Here is a 25,581-nt window from a genome sequence, read left to right on the forward strand (position 1 = left end):
TTATCATTTGAAAATCCATACTTTGAGAGCTTGTTCTTTCTTACTTCAAAATACTCCAAGAATCATAATGATTGCTGTGCTGTTTGAAGTAGGCACATTCTGTAGGTAATTTTACAAATAAGAAAATTGAAGTCTGTGTGTTACCTATCTGATTTTTCTAAGGTTGCTCAGTGAGACAACATCAAAATAATAAGACTGGAAAACATTTGTTCCAAGTGCTCTGTGTTAAACTGTGTACTTCATCATGATATGTTAATAATACCTTAGAGTGTCTTCAGGAATGGAGGAGCCAGATATGAGCACATGAGCTCTACTTGTTAGAGCTAATCAGATATGAGGTTACTTTGGAGCAGAAGCTATGCTAATATGCTTGATTTAATTTATGCCCTCCCTCAGAGGGACTTAGCTTGGGCCTTAAAACTTTTGGACTATAGCTGCCTTGTACCTCATCTTTTATTTGTTTGTCTTTTCCGCTGCACTTTGTGGCAGTTCTCAGAATCTGATTTGTGGTGGGGACGCTCATCTGGCTGCATCCATATTCCAGTCTTCTGTTTTCATAGTCCAAGGGAATTTTGGAGGCCTGTGTTTGTCCTTTGATTCTCATCACCATTAAATCCTTTTACGGGATATCTGGCAAATTCATAGTTTCTTTGAATTAGGCTTCTTCTGTTCGTAAATATCAAAGTGACCATTAAAGTTACACCAAAAACTATTGAGAATTTTGTTAACTGTGAAATTGGATACTAGTGTCTTGATCTGTGAATTTCAGTGTAATCTATTGTTCTGAACTTGTAAAAGTTAGTGAACAAATTTAAATAAAGAGGTAAGGTTTATAGGAAGCAACAATATTTTTTATTAAATCAACTGTTCTTAAATAGTCATAGTACTACTAAAGTAACCATTTTTCATTTCATTTTCCAAACTCTAGATGCATCAATTAAATTCCAAACTGTAGATGCCCCAATTAAAGTGTGCATGTTAATTCCCATTTCACAACAGATTTTAAGTGAAGATCTACAAGCAGTGAAGAATTAGGAAGTTCTCAGAATTCCTAAGTCATGATGTGTTCAGTGCTGGAAATGGAAACAAGGAGGATAATCATTGGCAAAAACATAACCGATCTCTTAAAAGTCACTAAACCTTACCTTGGGTTTCATGATTCCAACATGCTTCAAATTTAAAAATACCTTTTCTCTCTGACATTAGTGTTTTGTGTGTCCAGATGAAAAGTTATTTGAAATAATGTAAGAATATTTACCCTAAATACTCTTGCTGATTTTTGCATTAAGTATATGACATTGTTTTCTTTAATTTTCTTTAAGACTTCAGTAACTGGGGCAGTGAAATAAATGTGCTATTATTTCTTGGGTTACCTTTTCAGATGCAATTTGTGGAAAAAAACAATGATGCTTTGCACATGTCCCTTGAATCCCTTATATGTGAATCCAAGGACAAGTTTGTTCGACAGCTGTTTGAATCTAACACTAACAACAACAAGGATCCTAAACAAAAAGCTGGGAAACTTAGTTTCATCAGTGTGGGAAACAAATTCAAGGTAACATAATATAGCAAAGAATCTTATCTTCTTGTAATATATGCCAGTTCCGAGTTCCCTGAAATAAGTAAAACCTAAGGTTGGTGGTAATTTGAGATTCAGACAAAGGAAAATTTCTTAAATAGATGGGTTTTTTTCTATAGAATTATAAGAAAACAGTATATTCAAGCTACATGCTATATGTTTCTGCCAGAAAGATGTTTCATAATAGTCCTCACAGAGATTATACAGTAAATTTTAAGTCAGAATTTTGTAAAGCCACATAGAAGTCTTTATTCAAAAGGTTTGCAATCTTGAGATCTAAATTTGGGTTCTGTGGACTGTAAGGGGTTCTAATGTGACAAAAGATGTTTCATCCTATCTTAATTGTGCATTCTAGAAGATGTATCAATTTGCTACAGTTTGCCATTCTCAAAATTCAATACCTAACCTAACCGCTGTTTTTCCTTTCCTAAAATATATTCATGGCTTTCACAGAAAGATGTTCTTTGTGCTGAATGTTTCCTTTCTCAATACCTGAATCTGATGCTTCTCATTTTCTCCTTTCTTCTGCTTGTGGTAAAGCTGACCTTCAAACCTTGTCTTCTCCAAATGTTTTCTGCATCCTTTTCTCATACAGCAGTTTTATTTTAGCTGGACTATTCCAGCTCAGGATGGCTAGAAAGAGAACTATAGGGGAATTAAGAGATGAAAAGCAGACACAACCATGGGCTGCAGGTAAATTTTTCAATCTCATGGATTTACTGTTGGTAGAGCTGCTGCAATTTCAGCAAGAGCTCTTCTCAACACATCTGGGCCAGATCCAATGAAGGATTTCAATGCCTTCAAGTGCTGCAACGTTTTTGGTATGCTACCTTACCTGGAGCACCTAAAACCCCACATCATGTTCCTAGCTAGACTCCTTATGCCATCCCTGGGGAAAGTAGGTATCTTACACAATCAAAAAATCTTTTTGTAGTGTGCCAGTAGCAGAAGAGTGTTCCTACATTTCTGCTCTATGTCATGGTTAAGTGCTGAATCGGGACTGCAAGATAAATTCCTTCTTGCATAATTATCTTGTGGCTGGTGTTTAGAACTGTTCTCTAAAAATGCAGGGGCTCAAGAACAGGAAGGATATGGTGGCAGCACTTACTTTAGTAACAGTATTCTGCTTCAGGTCTATACTGCATTTAGTGTTTCATGTCTACTGTATTTCCTGTAGTGTCAAGTTATTGGTCAGTCTGACAAAGGGAATTCTCTTTATACCCTTCTGGAGATGAGTTGTCATGTAGCCAGAAGTAAAATTGGTGGGGTCAGGAAGACCAGGAGACAGACCCTGACTTGTAAGGTAGTGGGTTTGGTTGGTATTTAACTGAGAATTGGGCAGCCTGCTCATTTCAGTTTTGCTCTTATGGTTATTTCCTCCTTCTTATATAGTGGCTGTAGAATTAAACTGTAGCAACTGGTTTAATATAAAATGCATGATCAGAAGGCAGACTGAAAAATGGAATTGTGTACAGATAAGCTATCTCCTGAGCCAACGCTGCAACCCTGTGAATGTTGTAGGTGAAGCTAGGATCCATTGTTTTTTATAACTTCATTTTCAAAATGAAGCCAAGCCAAATGATCCCAAGATGTGGGATCTTTGAGATAGTTTCTGCTTTCTTCCATCTGGGTTTTCAATTCCTCTTGCATTTAGGACCCCACATCTGGTAGATGTGGACATAAGTTAAGCAGCAATTGAGTGGGGAACTTTCTGAATTGCCTTTTAGACTTTGGTGTTCACCTCTACACCTAGAATATGACTAAAGTCCTCTTTGGATCTGGCCCATCAATCTATAATTCTTGCAATGTTTTCAAGTGTCATGGCATTTTGAATGTATGTGTTACTTCCAGTAATTCATTTAGTGTTATCTTCCCAGACACAGCATGTGCTGCTGATGAACACTAATAGCCTTGAAAATTTCACTTCAGATGACGTCAAAATAAGTTCTGTTATCTTAGCAGAAATTTCTTCTCTTTAAGAATTCTTAGTGCATCAGTATGTCAGTCAGTCTCAAATTCTTCTGATTATATCAATTATTGGATGATGTTGCAGGGACTTCTCTTTATGAAATCCTTCACACATCCCTTCCTTATAACTAATTAAAGTTCTCATAAAGCAGTTGAGGAAATAATGATTAACTAGTTCATCATCAGATCTACTCAATCTTTGGGATGATTTACCTTACTACAGTAATGATGGATTAAATCGTAATAATTCAAAGAGCAGTAGTTTTAGTGATATGTTTTATTCATATGATCATTTAATTAGTGAAATTTTTTGAGAACGGCTCTGGCTTAATTCTTGTCAAATCACAGAGTATAAGGAAGGGGTATTTTTCCTTGACAGAAATGTACTTTGTTGATGGAGATTAGGCTGTCCCTTCCAAAATTAAGCATCTATAACTTAAGAAAACATAATGATTATATTCAAGTAGAGATATAAAGAGTATGTGTAAGTAAGAACTGAGCAGGAGGTTATTAGTGTTTGTCATGCCTCTTGTGGCACTCCTCTCTTTCTAACCATATCCATGATAAGTTGAAAAAATCCCTGATTTTATGCACTGGAAGGATGACTGGCAGCTGTAGTTGACGCACATTGCCCATACAAACCTGGTTTCTTGGATTCAAGGTAAAGATCTGGTTAAAAAAAAATTAGTCAAAAGTCAGATCCTTTCAATTTTGATTCCAGTACAGAAAATGAGGACTATGTTAGGACATACAGAATTTTATCTTACTTCAGTCTGTATACTTAAAGCTTGCTAGTAAACTAGAAAGGCTGGCACAGCAGTAACCCATGTGGTAAAACAGACACATCTGTAAGGTAAAAGTATAGCTATTTTCCTGATGTGGTTCTGGAATGGTTTAAGTCCCTACCAATTGCGTTCAATAGCAACTGTAACTCATTTTTCCTGATAGCCTTAAGTCTCTGGTGATCCTGTAGACTTGCTGCAAATATTCATAGGGCTGTGGTCTTTTCTCATCACAGCATGTTTAAATCCAGCCTCAGTAAATGTGATTTTAAACTTACAGTCTATTGTCATTAACAGAGAATTAAAAATTTTCAAGTTTGGAATTAAAAATAGATTATGCAGGTTCATTCACCTAAATGTTGGCTTAACTTCAAAAAGCCCAAGAAAACTCTGAATATATCTATTTTCTGTGTTAATTATTTAACATATGCTTGTTAGATTCAATTTGAACTTTCACAAATTTTCAGTGTATTTTAAAAAAATTATTGCTGATCAATCTCATTTTCTTTTTTTTTTTTTATTACATAGCTATTATTTCTTTTATTTTCTCAAATGGCAGTTTTTTTGATAAGTCTGATGTAGTAAGTAACTAGTCCATACAGTATCGTTGTACAATTAAACACAATCAATTTCCTCAGGACCATTCATGCACACTTGCATGATTTTGTCTGTTAAAATTTGTGAACATTTGATTTATCAATTGTTTGATTTACTAACAATGAACATGCATGCAGTAATGCTGTACCACTATTCAGTGTGTATATTTCTGTAGCTGTTGTGGTAAGGCTTTTGAAATACCGGTTTTCTTTTACAGACTCAGTTAAATTTGCTTCTTGAGAAGCTTCACAGTACTGTAAGTATATATAGAGATGCAAGCTCTTAATTTTCTGACATAAGTCATAATCGATTATCTCAACAATAAGGTTTACAATAAATGTGATAAGTGCCACATAACTGCAAACTCTAAAGCAATAACTTTTGAAACTTTTTGCTGTGCAGGTGATGATTATTGAGTTTAAAAAACCCTGTCACCTTTAAAAAAGTTGTTACTTCCATTAACTGGTTATCATTGATAACTAATTTGCAGAAGATTTGGAGATGTTATTTAGAAGTAAGGCAGATGATAACTTGTTATAAATTACTGTTTACAGATTCCATTAAACCAGTAAAAATAAAATGTTTAATTTCACTTTTGTGAAAGGCAGTAAATGCACAGATGGTCAAAGAACCTGATTCCCCTAATGAATATTTGCTAATTTAGCTATTATAACTTGACAGTTTGTGGGATTCTTCATGTAGGTCAACATATCCGGGTTTTTTTAGAACTTGGAATTGTAGAAACACATTCTTGTTTCTCTTGACCACATGTTCTGACCAATTCTAAATATGAGGTTGTCTCTGTAAAAAAAAAAAAAAAAAAAAAAAAAAAAAGGGAAGAATATGGCAAACAAAGGAGACAGGTGCTGATGTGTAGCCAATGTTACAATTTTACTGTACTCATGAGTCTGAAGGAAAGATGAGCTCTTTCACACAGAACACTCTGGAACTGAGACCCTGTCCAGGGAAAAAGTATGTGGCACGCTTGCTGTAGTTTAGCTAACCCATGACTGAGGATGTATTGTTAATGTAGAGCTTACTTGGCAGGTGCTCTCTCACTCTCAACTGAGAGATGGAAAGAGAGAAAAGACACTGCAAACCAGGAGTAATGTTATGTTTTCTCAGTCCCAATTTTTTTTTAGTATATTAAGGTAGGTTATCATTAGCAGCCACCTGTTACAGTAAAATCTGAATAATTGGATGGTATTTTGCAAAAATATCATCCTTAAGGAACGTGAAATAATCAGAGAAAGCAGTAGTCAAAATTGTAGAAATGGCACACATGGTGATGAGAGGAACAGAGTGGAACAACATGGGGGAAGGGAGAGTGAAGCCATGAGTTAAACTGTAAAAAGTAAAAGTTAGAAGAAAGGAAGGTCAAGTTCATCTGGAATGTTTTCAGTGTCAGGAGGCTGGTAGCATGTTCACTGATGTGAACTCTGGCGGACTGAAGCATTTAGGTGAGTAACTGTAGAAGATAATGAGGGTGGTAGAATCTAGACTGCTAAATTGTAATTAGATTGTACTAATGTTAAGAAGAACAGTTGAGTGAGAACTGAAAAGTTGAGGATCCAGTTAATAGCTTGACAATTCAGATCAGCTGCATCAAGACCAAGGCTGGAGTGCAAAACCGATATATGAGAGAAAAAGAATATCAGCAATTCTCTTTCAGAATACTATTATTTTGTATCCTTTTTTTTTTTCCCCACCCATAATTCTTAAATGATTAACTGATATTTCAGGAGGTTTAAAAATGTGTAGATTCTGCTAACTTTGTGTTTTAATAATAGGGGTCTAGCTTTATTCGCTGTATCAAACCTAATTTAAAGATGACAAATCACCATTTTGAAGGAGGACAGATCCTCTCTCAGCTTCAGTGTTCAGGTAATGTATGCCTCAGAAAATTTTCCCTGTTTATTACTTTGGGCATTATAGATTGACCTAAGTTTGAAATATGTGAGATGGAAACAATATTTCCTTGATTGAACTGTTGCTTTGTAGAAGGTAGCTTCTTTATACCTTATGAAAAGTTATTTAGATTCTTAGTAACCTAGCTCTCATTTTAGTCAGTAGAACCCTAGAAATAAGGTCTCTTCTTCACAAGAAGAGTTGATGCAATTTCCGCTGACTCTTTTTTCATTGATTATAATCAGAGTTCAAACTCTAGGTGCATAGGTAAGAAGCCACTTAGCCTTATATTGGTATGTGTGTGTATATATATATATACATACCAATATATAAATATAAATATATATATACTATACCATATATTGGTATAAATTTAGATATCCTGACCTGGAGATGAATCCCGCTTTTTTGTATTGCTCACAAAATTAATAGGGCAGCATTTCAGTCCAGAGCAATAGAATTCCTTTAAATTACTTTGACAGTTGAAGTGTTAGAAACTCCTGTGTGCACTTAGAGACAGTCAGTATTAGCGGAGATATCTAATAATTGAAACACACCTGTTTTCTTTGATTTTATGGATACTTTGATAGAGTAAAATCGTATTGGTTTACTTTCTCAAAATTTCTTTATACCACTGTTAATTTGATTTGGAGCTGAACTTCCAATGAGGGCACTTCAGCATAGTCTTTGCTGTTGCTTTGTTTACTACAGATTTCAGTGTTACATTTTCATTATTCTTGAAATGCTAGATGCTATTCAATTTTACAGCTTTATTTTAAAGAGTGACTATTAGCAGTTTTGCTTATGCCTCACTGAACAGTGGAAGGAACTGCTTGCTTGGGAATTAGAGTGCTGGTATTGTCATTCTTCACAGGGTGTTAGTTAATCAAAGTGCTTCAATATTTTTTCCCCTTTTCTGTATTTTTAGGAGCTTGTGTTTAATTTTTTCTCTTTTTGAAGTCAGGATGCTTCCAGGTTCTGAAACTGATGTTTTGACAAACCCACGTGTTTAACATGTCATGCTATCATCACAAAAGCTTAACAACTTTTCAAAAATTAGAATTCCATTAACATTGTTAGTAGAAGGTATCAGGTTAACAGCATTTGGCATGTCAGAGAGGAAAAACTACAAATTAATTCCCCCTCCCAACAACTGCAGTATTTTTACAGTAGTCTTACAGGCTCACTTATCCATATGTGCTTTCTTTAGCAACATTAATTGAAGCTTAATCTAGTAAACCAAAATTATAACATGTAATTTTAAAAGAGCAAGATGTAATGGTATAAAGTCTTTTTTGAAAAAGGAAGACAGTGTAAACAAATCAAATTTTCCTTGAAAGCAAATATGCAAAAGGTTAAGTTTAAAGACAGCAACCACAAATTAAGAGCTAACTTTAAAATTTTTATGCAAGATCTCTTGAGAGTTAAAGCAGCAAGCAAAATCTGGCATAGGCAAAAACTGGCATGGTCTTTGCTGTTTGAAGTAATTTGAATCTTTTACTGACTTTGTGTCTGTGCTTTACTAATGTCCTAGTTGCATTCAAAATGTGGTAGCAGTATTTGGGATGTTAAAATTATATCTTAGCTGATACCTAGTACTGCACCACATCTCACTAATATCATTGACATGATGAAAAGCCTGGTTGGAGTTGTTTTTTTCTCTAAAAATGGAAATGTCAAGTCTGCTAAAATGAAAAAAAAATTTTAGAAGAAATATTAGGGAAAAAAGTCCTCTGCATGATTGCGTGTTACCTCTCAGACAGGGAGAAAATTTTATGGGCTCTTCTCATCTGTTCAGTATTAACTTCTTGTGAATGATCACATGATCAAGAAATGTTAGAGACTGGATCAAGTACCAGCTGAACTTTGTGGTTTAGTCTCTGAACAATGTCTTTGAGGCTTATGTCATAAACTACTGGTTATCATAAAAATAATTGCTTCATTTTCATTTTACTGATAGCAGCTTTTGTTCATGTGTTTCTACGAATTTAGGAATGGTGTCAGTTCTGGATTTAATGCAAGGTGGTTTCCCTTCGCGAGCTTCATTTCATGAACTGTATAATATGTACAAGAAATACTTGCCTGAAAAATTAGCTCGACTGGATCCTAGGCTTTTCTGCAAGGTAAGAAAGAATTTAATTCTTCTAGATCATCCAGGACAGAAAATGTGTTGTGGGGTTTTTTTGTGTGTGTTTTGAACTTTTTTTTTTTTTTTTTTTTAAGGAGGCAGAATATATTCATAACTGTTCTCTGTATTTCAGGCACTATTTAAAGCCTTGGGATTGAATGAAAATGATTATAAATTTGGGCTAACCAAGGTGTTTTTCAGACCCGGCAAGGTAATGTTTCTCTTGGAATTCATGAATCTTAGAATAATTTTGATTGGAAGGGATCTCTGCAGGTGACATTGTTCAACACATTGCTAAAATGTGTCCAGTTTAAATAAGGTTGCCCAGTTTTTTTTGTAAATACTATTAATTTTCTATGAAAAAATTCAATACTGATAAAATTGGTTTCATAGTCTTGTTGCTACTGCTGCTGTATTCCTAATGCAGTGTTTGTACTCCCAGACATTCTATGAGACACATAAGCCTTATGTTGACTATTAAAAAGAGCAAGTCAGAGCAAAGAAAAGATGTTTTCTAGTAAAATCTGTTTATAGATTAAATCCCTTTCTGTGATTCTGAGCATTGCTGCTGCTGTGGAGAGCATGTCTTCTGTGAAGAGAGATGGAGAGAGTTGTGGTTGTTCAGCCTGGAGAAGAGAAGGCTCCGGGGAGACCTTGTAGTGGCCTTCCAGGAAGGGGGTACCTACAGGAAAGATGGGGAGGGACTCTTTATCAGGGATTGTAGTGATAGGGGTAATGGTTTTAAACTGAAAGAGGTAAGGTTTAGATTAGATATAAGGAAGAAATTCTTCACTGCGAGGGTGGTGAGACACTAGAACAGGTTGCCCAGAGAAGCTGTGGCTGCCCCCTCCCTGGCAGTGTTCAAGGCCGGGCTGGACGGGGCTTTGAGCAACCTGGTTTAGTGGAAGGTGTCCCTGCTCATGGCAGGGGGTTGGAACTAGATGATATTTAACATCCCTTCCAACCTAAACCATTCTGTGATTCTGTGAAGCAGGGAGGAGTTGCTAGTAGAAAGGAAAATTACTGTTCCAGAAGAATGTTCTTAACTGTCATAATTACCAAAAATTAGAAGTGTGGTATTTTCAGAAAAGGTTGCCTTTAGTCAGACTCTTATACAAAGGTTAAAAACTGAGAAGTGCTTTCAGGGCTTTATTTTTTCCCAGATACAGAATTAAAGGTGTTGAAGTTGTAGAAGGCCCGAGTAAGTGTTTAGGATGTAGAGAAACAATTTTTTTTTTTAATTTTGGCAATAAGTATTTAGTGCTTAATGCATGTTTGGATTATTCAAAATGCTAACTGCACATCAATTAAACAAACAAAAAAATACCAGTAGTCATTTTTGCTATCATTAAAGAATGAAGTAATGCCAGACATACCTGCTCACTTGAATTAATTGAAAGCTGATATAATGATGACATTCAGTTGATATTAAAAATATTTTGCCTTTTTAACTCAACATGCTCTTAAATAATAATGTCTAACACTCTCTGTTCTCCTAATTTGTAAAACTTTTTTTTTTTTTACTATTTAGTTTGCAGAGTTTGATCAGATAATGAAGTCTGATCCAGATCACTTAGCAGAGCTAGTTAAACGAGTGAATCACTGGCTTATCTGCAGTCGCTGGAAGAAAGCTCAGTGGTGTTCTCTCTCAGTGATTAAATGTATGTATTTTATCTTTTATTAAAATGTTTGTTAAATATAGCAAAGCAATTTTTATCACCTTGAAATGTAGCCAAGGACATGTATAGCAGATGGTTACATACAGAAGTCTGTGTAATTGATTTCAAGGTTGGTGAGATTTTTTTATGCTTTGTTCGGTATATTCAGGCGGACTTAGAGCAGAGGTTTTTCAATTCGGGCCATACGACCCACCACCAGTCTCCTGTGTCCAGTCTGCTTGAGTACTCACTGATGCCTGGGTAAACACTTGCAAAACACTTGCAAAGAAATAACTAGTTATCACAAGTCTTGCAGGGGAGAGACTTCTGTATCATCATGAAAGACCAGTAGATCAACTCTCAGCTGACAACATGGAGTCATTTAGTTCTGGGAAGGGCCTGCACAGAGGTCATCATCTGCAGACAGAAACTGCATCTTCAAAAGCAGTGACATGAATTATGGAGCAAACATCTCCACTCCAGTAATTACTGCCAATAAGCAACTAAGTGCCTATCACTATTGATACGCAATTTCCCAGTGCTTGGCCTGCCCAGTTTGCTGTGCAGAGTAGGAATGAGGTGGTAAGAAATACAGATTGCTGCCTCTGGCGTGCTTCAGTAAAGATCTGATGCAGGATGTCAGAGATCTATAATAACATGGAGGGTGCAAAGTACACATTAAGATGGGGAAGAAAAGCATAAAAGGTCTCACGCTTTATGGCTGTGCATTTGGGCCAGCACAGTCATGACATCTACATATGTCATGGATACTATTTGTTGCTGTTTATATGGGGGCAGATAGAATTTGTGAATTCTTATCTTATAGGTTTCAGACATCAGAAACTGTAACACTGAAATCATGTTTTTGACCTAGAAATTTATGCCGTTTAGTCTATTTCTCAGAAAGATAGGACAGAACGTTTGTCATTATGTCCAAAAAATAGAAACCCAGGGAAATTATATGCTGGTTTGATGTGCCTTACTTTTTTTAGTGCTTTATAGGAAGGTAGAAGCTAATTTTATCCAAAAAAATAAAGCTGAAAGAGATACACAAAACGGGGAGTGCATCTTTGTGATCACTTAAGTCTAGTAGTTAAATATCACTGTGGTAACAAACCGTATGCTCAGATGTTGGCTAAAGGCAGCATGTATCCTTCAGCATCTATGTTCCCTTTAGTAGATATGCAAAAACTGCATTTATTATTATTGCACTTCTGAGCTATTCAGCACACATGTTTGTGCTTATGCCTTGATGTTATTCTTTAACTTGCCTCCTGGTCCCAGTCATTGGAGTCTTTAGATGAAGACTGTATTAGAACAGCAGCTGGAGGTTTTATTTTGTATTCTTTAATTTCAGTATTGCAGAGAAATGCTCAGCAAAGTTGCAGCCACTTTATTATCTCTAGAAGATACTGGCTACTTGATTACCTTTTCAGCAAAGGACTTAAGCTTGGGGCTGAGCATTTCCTGCTTGCTAGGTCCAGTGACCTTTAACTGTGGGTACTATGTCTGTGAACCCCGAGGGGTGAGGGGCGGTGAACACATGTGAGTGTGCATGCGCTTAATTCTTCCTGTTTGTTTTGGGTGGGAGCCTCTATGCCTGCCTCAGGATTGTGAATTCTGTTGTCTGCTCTGTCTGTTGTAAGTCTTATGGTTGTGGTATAGACCTAGCTCTCAAGCACATGTTTTCTACATACAGTTTTGAGCTGTGAGTAATACAGGAGTTGTATTTAACTGTATAAACCATTGAGTCTCAGTATCTTCTGTGTGTTTACAGTGAAAAATAAGATAAAATATCGAGCCAGTGCCTGCATTAAAATACAAAAGACTATTCGTATGTGGCTTTGCAAGAGAAAGCACAAACCACGGTAAGAGGGTATTTCTTGGTTGAAGAAAATGGATTTTGAATAATATTTTCTTACTAATATAAAGCGGTGATTTACTGTGCTTAACTAAATATATCTGTACTCATAGAATGATGCTAACTATGACTAAAAGAGACTTAGAGAGGTGCTGTGTTCCTCCTGTCTTTCCCAAGGATGAATACACTAAATCTGAACCTTTCCTAAGAGATGTTTAGCACTTTTTTCACAAAATCCTTCAATGATAGCCTCGTTATTAGAAATCCTTAGTTAAGTCTCTCTAAATGAGATTTGAACTCATTAATTTTTGTCCTTTACCCATTCACACCTTCCTCACCTTCCTTTATAGGTCCACTTTTTTTTTTTCTTAAAAATATTGCTGTGTTCTGTCTGTCTTGTCTCCTCTTGAAATTAGGTAATTCCATTAGCTTTAATCTGACTGCGTGGACTAGTGATGAAAAAAATCACTTTGGTCATTAAGCTTTGCTGACATGTTTTTGTTCTTTAATAGAGATCCAGCTCTCCGTTCTTTAATAATGGGGTTCTTGCAAAATGTGTTCTTTTACATTCTTGGTTACTTTTCATTTTGTGCCTTGGCATATCTGTCCAAAACCCAGTTTTTAAGCTGTTCTCTACTCATCTTTTTGATTTCTGTTAAATCAAATGTACTCATCATTTGATTTAGTTTCTACTTTTTGTGTTGTTTTTTTTCCCGAATCCCAGTTCAAGAATTTCTTTCTAGAAAGACTGTCTCTGTAGAGTTGTAACTTGTGTGTGTGGCCTTCAGTATTAGTTCTTTAAAAAAGGTCCAAGTTTTCCTGGACTACTCTTTTCTCCAGACTTTTTGTTCCCTGTGGGATCTAATGACTGGGTTCCCTCCTGTGTAGTTAAGTTTTATCCGATTCAGTCCCATTATTGCTTATTGAGTAAGTGGCCCAACTCAACCTTTATCCACTCCAGTCAAAATCCTCTGGTGGATACTAGTGATTCGTTACTGAGGAAAAAAAAAGAAAAAACAACTCCATACTGATTCTCAAAATAAAAATGCATTTTTTCGTTTTGAGTTGCTGTCTGCTAATAATTTTAAATTATTGTTTCCAAAAAGCTCCATTGCTTAGTTACTTCATGTGATAATGTTTGAATTTCAAAAAAGAGGGTGAGTTTTATCAGAAGGCATACCTTGTCTCTCCTATCTACCTCTTTCATGTGAGTGAGTAGTGGTAGTTTTAAAAATATCACCTTATAAAAACATCTCAAGATACAAATAAACTGTCTTCCCTTCACAGCATTGATGGCCTGATAAAAGTGCGTAAGCTGAAGAAAAGACTTGATAAATTTAATGAAGTAGTAAATGCTCTGAAGGAGGGGAAGGTGGAGACAAGCAAGCAAGTCAAGGAGCTGGAGTATTCTATTGATGCTTCAATGACCAAAATTAAGGTGTGATTATAATCAGATAAATAGTTTCTTATTACTGGAGTCTTTTAAAAACTTAATCTAAACTAGAAGAAAAGACATTTTGATACAGAGGTCTTAATTTTCAGAGCCACTGGGTAAACTGTTTAAAATTATTTGTGAATGTAACTGAAGTGAATCCTGAAACTGGGTGCATATGTCTACTTTGGTATTATGTGTGTTTCAAAATTGGCACTGGAGAATTTAAAGCAAAAATGCCTGTTGATATTGTGAGACAAGTGTTGTTAATAATTTGCCCATAGCTTTTATTATTGGAGTAATTAATATTGGCAATGTTTTAAATTAATCAGGGCTGAAACATACAAGCTTTTATCACAGAGTGAAGAGATTTATATTCCATTTACAATTTTTTTTTTCAGTCTTGGTAATAAAGAGAATTCAGCTTGTTGATTATGCTTCAGGGTCTATAGTTCAGTTTCTTACTGCAAAAGTACACAGACAAAATGAAAGCACACTGGGATTTATTAATATTAGAAAAAAATTGGTGTGTTGAACTTCTGTTTCATGAAGTATTATAGCTTTTTCTAGTGTACCATATTAAGATTTTTCTATTTAAAATCAGTGTTGAAAAGATAATAGGGTTAACCTCTCTACTTATATTTCCCTTCTTAATAAAAATAATTTGATTATCATCATTATACACCCTCAGAAAAGGTCAGCAAATACCCCATATCATGGTTTTATTAGTATACATCAATGTGAATTATAAAATGAAATTAAGTTATAACTGCCAATGAGGTTTGAGAACATATGTAGCAAATGCTATTGTTTTAAGTATTTTCAACCTGTTATTTGCTACTAATACCTTTTTAAAAAAAGTTAGTCATGGCATGGTCCAGTACTTCTACTGAGTGTTTGCACTCATACAACTCTTACAACATAGTTTGTAAGAAAAACTATTCTGTGCTATGACATAAAGGGCATTGTAAATAACCGCTTAGCAGCTAAGAACACAACACAAAAGAGGAAGTCCTTAGTTTTCATCTTAGCATGGTAAGAATTAATTTCTGTTGCTTAAAACCGCAAGGTATAAAAAATGAAGTCACATTTTAAAGGGAAGCCAAGTTTAATTTCAGTGATAAAATGGAGCTGACTTTGTATGGTTTTGTATGAGAGAGGAATGGATTCCCGGGATTTTAGAGAGAAAGGGAAGGATGTGTTCAATCTCTCCCACCCTCAAATGTGTATATAATTATACTGCTTAATGCTCTCATTTCACTTAATCTTTTTAAATACACATTTTTTTAAAGTGAACTATAAATGTAAAAGAATATAATCCCCTCTTACTATTTCATTTTACAGACCACTATAATGACTAGGGAACAGATACAGAAAGAATATGATGCTCTAGTTAGAAGTTCAGAGCAGCTTCTAAGTGCACTGCAAAAGAAGAAACAGCAAGAGGAGGAAGCAGAAAGGCTGAGACGCATCCAGGAGGAAATGGAAAAAGAAAGAAAGAGACGTGAAGAGGAAGAGCAACAACGACAGAAGGAAGAAGAAGAAAGACGTCTGTGAGTCTTGAATAAATTGCTGGTTGTAGAATGAGAATAGGAAAGGCACATTAATGAGGTCATTTCTAATACTCCTATGCTTAAAGAGAGTCTCTTGGTGTGGTATGCAGTGTTAAAATATTTCCTTTCCCAGTGATTTATGAGGTAAGTGTAGTCAGAATAGAGTGTGGAATCATAGAAGTGTGGAAAAAAAATATATGATGCAGCTGGAAATACAGATGGGCTTGGGAAGTTTCTTGACTTTGCATGTAGTGTCCTTTCATCAGGACTACTGACTTCTGGATTACCATTCAGTTTTATGGAAGATGCTTTCCTCTCTCTTGTTCACTTGCATCGTAATAGTATGTTTTCATTTCTTCTTCCTATTTTGTAATAGGAAATCTGAGATTGAGGCAAAGAGGAAACAGGAAGAGGAAGAGAGGAAAAAGAGGGAAGACGAAGAAAAGCGTATTCAGGTTAATGTTTTAGCTGTGTGTGGGTTCTGTTTTTTTTTTCTTGGTGGGTATTTTTGTTTGTTTTTTAATTTTTTAAAAATCTTTTTCACAGCTTAGGCTCTCCACTGAGTCTAGTGGCTTTATTTTATAAATGCATGTCTCACAGTCATTCAGCAGTGTTGCTTTAGTAGTAAATGTAAGGCAAAAATCATAATTAGGGCATCCCAATGCAGATCACCTATTTCTAGTTCACATACAAGTTCATGTCTTCTGAGTAGGGGTGCATTTGTTTTAAAGTTATTTTAAAGTTAAAAATACACAACACTGAGAATCCTAGTTAGCCCTTTGAAGTTTTTGCAGGTGTTCCATGTCAGGCAAGTTTGCTCTCTTACTAGAAGTTACACCTGGACTCAGGCTGTGCCATGTACCAGTTTAACCGTAAACACTTTCAGAATATTTGTAGTCATGATAGGATACAGGACTGTCTCTCGTAGCCCCTTTGTCTACATTCATGTAGAACAAATACACACAGTTTGAACCTGGCCCCTCCACCCCTCCCCCTTGATTCCTAATGCTTCTTAATGATCCCATCATGAACTCTCACTCTGAGGTGTGTTTGGCCCCTATGCCTTTGTATTCCTCTTGTCTTGGATGACTGTGGTCACTGATATTTACAGACTCTTTTAAGCCCTATCCATGATTAATCAGAAGCAGAATTTTTGTCCTGTATCTTGTTATCCCTGGAGTTAGCCTAGCACTGCTTATATCCTCCTTGTGTCAGTATACTCTTTTCTATCACCTCACCCTCATTTTTGATAAACAAGTCCCTAGAACTCACAGAGAGATTGCAGCCTGACTTTGAAAATTGAATCTTTCCTGTGTTCCTGTTTGTCACCTGTATCAGAATAATAGGCTCTACCAGCTTGCAGAATTTAAACATAAAAAGATTTATGTTTAAATTCTGCAGAAGTTGCTATTTGGTTAGTCTCTAAATCATTCCTTGCAGACCATTGCAAATATGCCTAGTATTTTTTGAGAAATTCATAGGGTAAGTTTCCATTCAGGGTCAGTTTAAATGGATTAAACCTTGTCCACTGAGAGAGCAAGATGGCCTGTTGCCAGAATGTGTAGAAGCTTGGTCTGCCAGCACTATGAGCATCTCTAGGGATTTTATTTATGTTTCTTTGTTTCCAAGATGTGGATATCTGCAGTGCAGAATGTAATTTACACTTTTACTTAGAAACACTGCATTTGGATACAAAGCATATATGTAATCCAGGAGGGTATTTCTTTCTTCTATGTACAGTTAATTACTCATTGTCTCTCTTCCTAGTGGTTGTTGCTATCAGCTAATCAAAAATGTGATTCATAGGGTAAAGTCTCTGGTGTTACTGTGTTGCTTTAGTGGTACAAATTCATGATGATGAGTAGGAAGTGACTTTGTCTCCTTTGTTGACTTTTGAGCACCAAGAAGGGCACTGCTAAGCCTTGGTGTGTATGACTTTCAGAAGTATGAATTAGGTGGTCTTGTTTTACTTACTGTGTGTGTCTTGCCCTTTGTTAAATAATGACAGTGAACTGGAATTACAGTTTTGCTCTGCAGAGGCAGTGTATCTGGATTGCTTCTGCATTGCAGTAAATTGGAATTATACCATTTGCTTAAATTCAAAGCCAGATCAGGTCCACAGAGGATTTCAGTGTTTGTCTTGATCCTTTTTTCAAAATGAACCATGGACCTATATGCAAAGCAGTGCCTATTGCAAAGTCCTGTAATGCCAGGTGCAGAATATTAAGGGAGTACTGTATTAGTGCTGTGGAGGAGTAACCATATGGCTCTGTATCATCTGAGCTCTAATGATTCTAAAACCTTTTGAAGGGTAATTTTCATAATAGCTAACAAAAAGCTTCATGTGTTTTTTAAATAAGGAACAATTGATTGGCACGTTAATTTGGAAAGATAATATGAGTGGTGGTCAACAATGATTTGATAAACTGTATGAAAACCAAGATGCAGTCTGTAGCTGTTTTAGTTTTGTTAGGTTAAACTAAATACTAATGCTGTTACTTTTTCATTTCTGTGAATTTTGCATGTTTTGAAAGCCGTAAATGTACTACTTGGCATATTTTTCTAATAATTATGTAGCATTTTGGTTTTGATTTGGTGTAAGGTTAAAGGTGTTTTTTTATAAAACAGGCTGAAATTGAGGCACAGCTAGCTAGAGAACGGGAAGAGGAAACCCAGCACCAGGCGGTGCTTGAACAGGAACGTCGTGATCATGAACTTGCAATGAGAATTGCCCAGAGTGAGGCAGAACTCATCAGTGATGAGGCTCAGCTTGATTTAGGATTGCGCAGGTATGGGGTTAAGTAGTTACATTTCTCCTTTTTTTGTGTGTGTGTGTGTCTTCTTCCTATCCTGATCCCTTTGAGAAGACTACTCTCTTGTTGGTTTTATGTATTTTTGCATTAATGAAATGGCCCTTTCAGGTGTATTGGAATATTTTTCAAATTAACTTGTGAAATTTGTTAGAAATGGATTGCTTTTGTATAAGGCTTTTTTCATTTTACATCTTGCTACATCAGTAATTTAGTAGTTGCTTGTGAATACAACTGCAGTTTCTTTCTGAGTTCTGGCAAGGATGGCAACCAGTTTAAATTATGATTTTTATGACTAATTTAAAGTAGTGAATAGAATTTCTTCACTGATAAGTAATAATAAAATATATGCTTTCTGTTGCTTGATGGTTCCAGTAGTATAGTGTGAATTTGTATGTGTTTTCTTTTAACAAAAAGCCCTCTTTGAATGCAGAAATAGTAGTTATATTTGCATTCTGACTGGTAAGTTTTTTAAAGTGGAATGAATATATTTAACATAGATGGGCTTGAAAATTAAATGTTGTCTTAAATGTTTTGTGTGAATTTTTTGATGTGTCATAAGAAATCCTTGGCTTTCAGTATACAGATCCACACTGCCTCAAAGCAGGAGCTCTTTCTGTGTAAAGGGTGTTGCCTCAGAAGCAACTTTAGAAGTTCCAGTAAAAATGGTGCTTACTGGTCAAATTGCATAAAGTGACTTATGAACATGATCACATCATTGGTGACATCATTAGTGCTAGTCTACTCAGTTTATCATTGCTGAAAGAAGGGGTGTAAGAAAATCCCATGTGTTTCCATGGAATTTCAAGCTCACGGATGTGTTCTCTTTGCTACTCAAATCTTACCTAGATCTATACTTTTTTTAATAACTGCATGCCTATGTGAGATATCTAGGTCTTTTTTTGTCATATACAATATTGATTTTTAGTTACTTCCACTAAAATTATTGTGATTTTGCTCTCAGTTAAATATTAGCCATCATATTGTCTGATATAAGATTTTTAACATGCTCAGTTGGATGTCCAAGAGTTACACAGACAGTATTCTGGAGATTTTCATATCACCCCTGTTTGGAAATTGGTGCAATACTTTGAAGGTAAACCCAAAGTCACTGTGGTGTTGCAACCTGGCAAACTTCTCTTAAATATGAACAAAAGGAGGCAATAGACTACCAGGCCTTAGAGAATTCAGTAACTTTTCTGTCAGTGAAGCTCTAATCTCCGCAGTGTTTCCTACTGCTCATGGGTGATCCTGGTATTTTTCTTCCTTTGTAGTCCCAGAATAGATGATGAACTAATCATCCTGGTCCTTACGACTGCCAGTTTCTCTCTGCTGTGTAGCTAGCGGTAGGAGAACAAAGACTCTCTTCTGAATGATTGCGAAGTGTGGAATGGTCTGAACAAGTTAACATAGCAATGTAAATACTTTCTTGAACAAGGATACATATAAATCTAGAAAAAAGTAACATATTTTTCTGCTTACATGATTCCTTTTTAGCTCATTAGCAAATTATTTTCCTTCTGTTTCTGCAGTCTACTTCAAAGAGTTTTAAGCATGTCCAAAGACTGAAGAAAATTATTTTGATTTCACTTTTCATTTAATTTTGTTTTGGTTTGTTTAAAAATTAACTAAAAATTCCCCAGATCCCATTATCTTCTTCTGAAATCCAAGGGTAGATTTCTACCTAGCTGCAGGAGTTGGCTTAAAGGTAGAAACTGTGGGAAATCTTCTCTGAAATTAAAACTATATATTTGTTTGAACAAGACATGTAATTTAATAGATTAAACATAAATTCTCAGGACTTATTTTAATTGATACCGATTAAAGTTTTATTAGAGTCTAAGGAAGTTATATTCTGCCATCTTCTGGATTTGATACTTGCATATTGTCATAAGATACACTGAATTCACTGTGACTTATGTTTCACACAGTTTTGTAAAAAATTGTTTCAGGCTCACGCATTGGCATGAATAAAAGGTTATTTTCTATTGTGCTGTACTATCTGTGGAATGAAAATAGTAAGAACAAGGTGATTTTTATGTGCCACTTTGAAGGAACTCTTGTATTTTGCCCATTTTTAAGGAATATGTGATACTTGCGTGTTGTCATATTTGAAAATGAGTAGTCTCTACTTTATTTCTTTTCTCCTCAGTACCTTGCTGCATTTACCATTAATTTTCATAGATATTTAAAGGTTTGTATGTATTAGTAGTTTGTTTGGAAAATTTACTCGTTGACTTCTGTCAAAGAAGAAAAGTGTTTTTTCTGGCAGTAGATCCAACATTTTAATTTGTCCTTATTCTCTGCTGGGTATATTGGACCTCTCCTAGCTTTATCCAATTTTATTACTCACCCATAATTTGAAAGCATGTATAAAAAGGGCTTTACTGAACCTATGGGTAAATTAACAGAAGTTCTTAGCAAAAATTAGTTAAGTAATAGATCTCTGTTTTCAACTGTGCTATATTTTTCATTTATGTAGCTTATTAAAACATATAGTATAGCATATAGCACCAAAATAAGCTAGCCTCAGTGAAGGTGTCTTGAATATATCTGTTCTGTGTGTTGTGTTGGCACAGTTCAAAACAGTTCTGATTTGTAGCTTATTCAGTGTTACACGTGTCTACATGTGGGTCTTCAGTGTGGCAGTTAGACTCAGTGTCTTTTCACAGCTTGCATGAGGAATCTATCTGTCCTGTTCCCAGAGTAGCTATCTACATGATTGCTATTATTTCTTGTGATAAGCTTATCCAGGCATAAAACATGTCAGTAGCGTGTCTAAAAATCTTCGATTTTGAAAGATGGTGTGGTGAGGGAGAGAAAGGGTGGGGGAAGCTTTTACTTGTACATTTTATCCAGGTTATCAAAATTTAACTTTTTACATATAATTTAACCGTGACTGAATGAGAAAGGTGAAGAAAAAAAGTCTATATAAACCTGTTTCTCAGTACAAAGAAAAAAAATTGTAAGATATTAAATAAGATGTGAGAGAGCAGGAAATACTATGACCCACCTCTTCCCACTTCAGATTATTAGAAAGATAACTAGGAAGTACTTTATCTAACATAAATATCTTCTACTTTCAGAGCCAATGGAACAAAGCTGCAAATGACTGCGTATGGCTTTTTTTTCCATTTGAATGCTCTAATAAAAAAAACCCCAACACTAATTCAAAGGAAATTGATATTGTTCTCTTAATAACTAATACCCCATAATGATCTTTATTAGTGTGAATCTATAAACTTTAAATCAGTTTCTAATACCTTATATCTACTATTTTGATTATGTCTAATAAATTAATAATCTAATATACCTAATAATATCTATTTAAAGGTGGTTGTATAATTAGTGTAAACTTTTTCACATACCATCTGTTTTTCACTGTCCTGTATGATCTGTTGCACTTCACAGAATCAGGGCTGTATATATATGTGTTGGAATGGAAATTATTTAAAATAAGTAGCCATTTTTTGGGCACTCGAATTAGCTTCAGTTTGGTTGGCAAGAGACTTGCACAGTTATAAAGGGTGTCTTTATTGTTAATGTTTCGTTTATGCTTATTTATCAATTTTCTTGTAGGGAACAAATGGCCACAGAAATGTCAGAAATATTGTCTAGGTAGGTGAGAAGACAACACCAAATGAATCAATCATTTTATAAAAACAAATCAAACACGAAATGGGTTGTATTATTATGGAGTGGAAAATAATGGAATCTGGTTCTTTTTAAATGCTAAGCAGATAAGGAAATTTCTTTCAGATAAATTTCCTTTATCCACACTGTTTTTCAGCAATTATTTTTCTGCTATTTTAATTGATTATATAAAAAAAGAACAAGAATAGCTCACTACCCTGGTATTTTATGTAATTTTGATAATATTCCACCAGCTCGCTTATCTTTTCACCTTTCTTATAACAATAATAGAAAACTAGGCTCTACATCTTTCAATGAAGTATTTCTCCAGATTCAACATAGAGTTCATGAAGCTATTTAATGTTAATGTAACAGTGTTTTTAGTAAGAAAAATATTCAAGTTATAATTCCCTGCAAATAACAGCATTTTTTTAAATTACCATATTAAAAGTATTTTAAAACTTCCCTTGAGACATCTAAACAAAATATCCTTCTGAGATTTCTTGAATGCTAATGCAAGATTTTATGTACAGTGCAGAGGGAAAGGAGAATGCAGGTTTAGATCTGAATACAATTCTACTGGAACAGTCTTGTAGTGGTTTGTGTTAGAATACTAATTCTCTCTTGAAAGAAATTGTCATAATGTCCTCCATATCAATGAGACATTAAAAAGTGTTTTGTGTGACTTGAGGGCAGAAATAACCTTTTGACATTGATTTTCTGAAGCTTACATAGGAAGCGAAATTGTTTAGAGTTTTAAAAAGTGAATCTGTTGTTAAACAAGCTACAATGCTGTGTATATATAGTCAGAAGATGATTGGTATTGCATGATTGATGGCTTTTCTAGTTGTAGCCTTGATAATTGAGAATGCAGCTGTTAACTAGATTTGTTTCTTGCAGTGGTATTTGAAGAATAGGAATAAACAATGTTGTGTGTAATTAAGTTAGCATGTGAATTTAGATAGCTAGATTGTATATTGCATATATTGATGTAGTTCCAATGACAATGGCCAATTCTTAATGTGCAAAAAAAATCATGAAACTCTGGGGCAAAATAGGAGGCTTTGTGTTTTGACTGAATTAAAAATGCAATACTTCTTATTGCATGCTTGTTTAATTAAATTTTTTTCACTTTTCATTTACTTGACATTTTTGACTTGAGATCGATTTTTTTTTTTTTTTTGAAAGTCTGAAAGTGTTTATGATACATAACTTTGTCCAGTTGAGCGGTGAAGACTGATTGTCAAGTATGATGTTGCTCTTACTGCCGGGACGTCGTGCTTAAAGTCATGTAGAAAACAAAGGAGTGATCTGCAGAGTGCAGAGCAGTACTGTAACAAGAAGACTAAGCTGTTCAATTGGATAAGCATTCTTAAAGATTACTAGTTTAACCAGAGATCTTACAGCCTAGTTCTGCTACTATGAATTATGTAACAAACTCTTAGAGTGGTGAGTAGTGTTGCTAATTAAGGAAAATCCTTAGGATTTGTCAAATTAGGTTCAAGGAGGTTAGACACCAGGCAGGGGAAATTACATTTAGCAGCAATCCTTTAATGTCCTACAGGTATGCCAGTGATAACAAAATACTAAAATATCTATTCTGAAGGAGACTCTTTGTCTAATGATTCGTTTTATACTTAAAGTAGTGGTAAGGGTGAGGAAAAGTTCCTGTCCCTCAGCTATGTACCGATTAAAAGTCAGGCTTCTCACATACCGTAACAGGAAGCTGTGTGTTGACTAGGATTAGTAGTATGAGTAAGTATAATTAAGCTGATGCTGCAAGAAACAGTACGATTCTGTAGTTTTAATTCCATTTGAAGAGATGGTTCAGTTGCTATTAAGAACAACATTTAGTTAAACAGATTGTTTTATTTTATGAAACTTGCATTTATCTCTGCTTTCAAAACTGCTATATCTGTATAGAGGAATTTTTCACATAAAATGTATTTATAACCTATTAACTAAAAAGGGAAAGTAAACAACATAAAACTTCATAGTACCACATGAGACCTTTATGGAAAAATAAACTTTAATATTCACTGTATACACTAATAAGTACTGTAATAATGTAAGAGTCCCACAAAGATATTGCTGCACAGCCTTCAAATGAAAAGGCCTAGTTTCTTGTGTTTTTTCTCCTGTGAATTTTTCATGTGACATAGTGCATTGAGCATTTTGCTCCCTGTTAAAATCTAGTTTATTCTGAACAAATCCTCTCAGATCCTGAAAGATAATTCAGTTTGCCTCATGTTTTTAGTCATGGGCATTAGCAGAGGTTGGTAAAATTATGTGTCTGGTCTTGAATTCCTTAGAGTTTAAAAAGTATTCTGATTGTCACTGTATGTAAGCATTTTGAATTTGGTTTATGTGCAGATAATCCATGGGAGGTTTGCTGTTCTTGAGGGAGAAGTCTTCCACCACTTATCCATGCAATTTTTAAGAAAAACCAAAAATACTTCAGATTTATCTTTATACCTATACATATGTTTGTTTATTACATGGATAACCTTGTACATGCTGTTAAAGATGATGGAGATTTTAGTAACAATTTGTCATTTGCATTTGCTGTTGACTTTATTGCATACTGCATACATGACTGATACTTTTACCTTTGAAAAACACTGTTTCTGTACAAGTCTTTCTATACTGGCCAGCCTTTTTTCTGACTGGTCTTTTTTTCCTTGGTATCTCTTGTTTCCCCCCCCCCAAAAAAATATTCCTGTTCTCAGACAGCTACTACACAATTTATATAGAATTAATTTGATTTTTTTCTCTCATTAGACTTTTGTCAAAGACATGAAATATTTTTTCTAGTCTAGGAACAAGGATTATTTTCCTTATCCAGTTTTAAACAGCAGAGGAAATGCCTTTTCTTCTTTCTTATCTACTTCAGAAATATTTTTCCTCATCTGTTTTTCAAATGGATCTAAAAGTTTTATATGGCCACTCTTTGTTGTCTGCTGCATCTTGACTAGTACTAAGAATAATATTCACCAGTGTGGGATGAGGTACACATAAATAGAATATGCATCTTTTCACACATAAGTCCTAACTATTAATGACAATTCCTTTTAATCTGTAGGCAGCCAATCAAATTACTATAGGATTTTTAGACATAAAAGATGCTTTCACTTTCTCTCAATCATTTAAGCATCTTGAAAACAATATGGTACTTTTGTCTTTGAATTCAGTCCCTCTGTTGCTGATTTTCATTGTAATAAGCATGCTGCAGTGTTGATCGGGGGATCTATTCCCTCGTTTTGTAACAATTACTGTTTCATACTTGAAAAGACACCTTTTTTTTTAAACAAAATAATTGTAGGGGTCCTTCAGTTCAAGCCACAAAAGCTGCTGCTGGTACTAAGAAGCATGATCTCAGCAAATGGAAATACGCAGAGCTTCGTGATACAATCAATACATCCTGTGGTAAGTTGTTTGTTTTTTTTCTGATTTGAGAAAGAAGCCAAGTTGTAGTTCTACTAAAGGTGTTACTTTCTTCCTATGGCAAAGATAAAAACTCGCTCATTAATTTATTCAGGTCTGAATGAATGTGAGATTAATTTTAAAAGTTTCTATTACCCCAAAGAGAACAGAAAACTAAGCTATTTCCATATTGAGAAAAAAGAATTTTCTTTGTTACCTCCTTTACTGATTATCTATTTATTATGTTAA

The 25,581-nt window shown here is 34.9% G+C and overlaps 1 protein-coding gene across 7 annotated transcripts in view; it reads left to right on the plus strand.

Annotated features, from left to right (window-relative positions):
- MYO6 (myosin VI) overlaps positions 1 to 25,581 on the plus strand; it is a 114,363-nt gene that overhangs the window by 76,443 nt on the left and 12,339 nt on the right. For 5 of the 7 annotated variants that reach the window (XM_074895935.1, XM_074895938.1, XM_074895936.1 and 2 more), the window contains exons 18-31: positions 1,382 to 1,555; positions 5,144 to 5,182; positions 6,717 to 6,810; positions 8,827 to 8,957; positions 9,096 to 9,173; positions 10,494 to 10,623; positions 12,398 to 12,488; positions 13,769 to 13,919; positions 15,258 to 15,466; positions 15,843 to 15,921; positions 18,095 to 18,255; positions 21,363 to 21,392; positions 21,856 to 21,894; positions 25,232 to 25,335. In XM_074895935.1, the coding sequence (XP_074752036.1) occupies positions 1,382 to 1,555; positions 5,144 to 5,182; positions 6,717 to 6,810; positions 8,827 to 8,957; positions 9,096 to 9,173; positions 10,494 to 10,623; positions 12,398 to 12,488; positions 13,769 to 13,919; positions 15,258 to 15,466; positions 15,843 to 15,921; positions 18,095 to 18,255; positions 21,363 to 21,392; positions 21,856 to 21,894; positions 25,232 to 25,335 (1,510 nt within the window). The remainder of the gene's footprint in view (positions 1 to 1,381; positions 1,556 to 5,143; positions 5,183 to 6,716; positions 6,811 to 8,826; positions 8,958 to 9,095; positions 9,174 to 10,493; positions 10,624 to 12,397; positions 12,489 to 13,768; positions 13,920 to 15,257; positions 15,467 to 15,842; positions 15,922 to 18,094; positions 18,256 to 21,362; positions 21,393 to 21,855; positions 21,895 to 25,231; positions 25,336 to 25,581) is intronic. The other 2 variants (XM_074895939.1, XM_074895940.1) reach the window with 1 other exon arrangement.

The sequence above is a fragment of the Athene noctua genome, chromosome 1 (assembly GCF_965140245.1).
Source record: "Athene noctua chromosome 1, bAthNoc1.hap1.1, whole genome shotgun sequence".
NCBI classification, from domain to species: domain Eukaryota; kingdom Metazoa; phylum Chordata; class Aves; order Strigiformes; family Strigidae; genus Athene; species Athene noctua.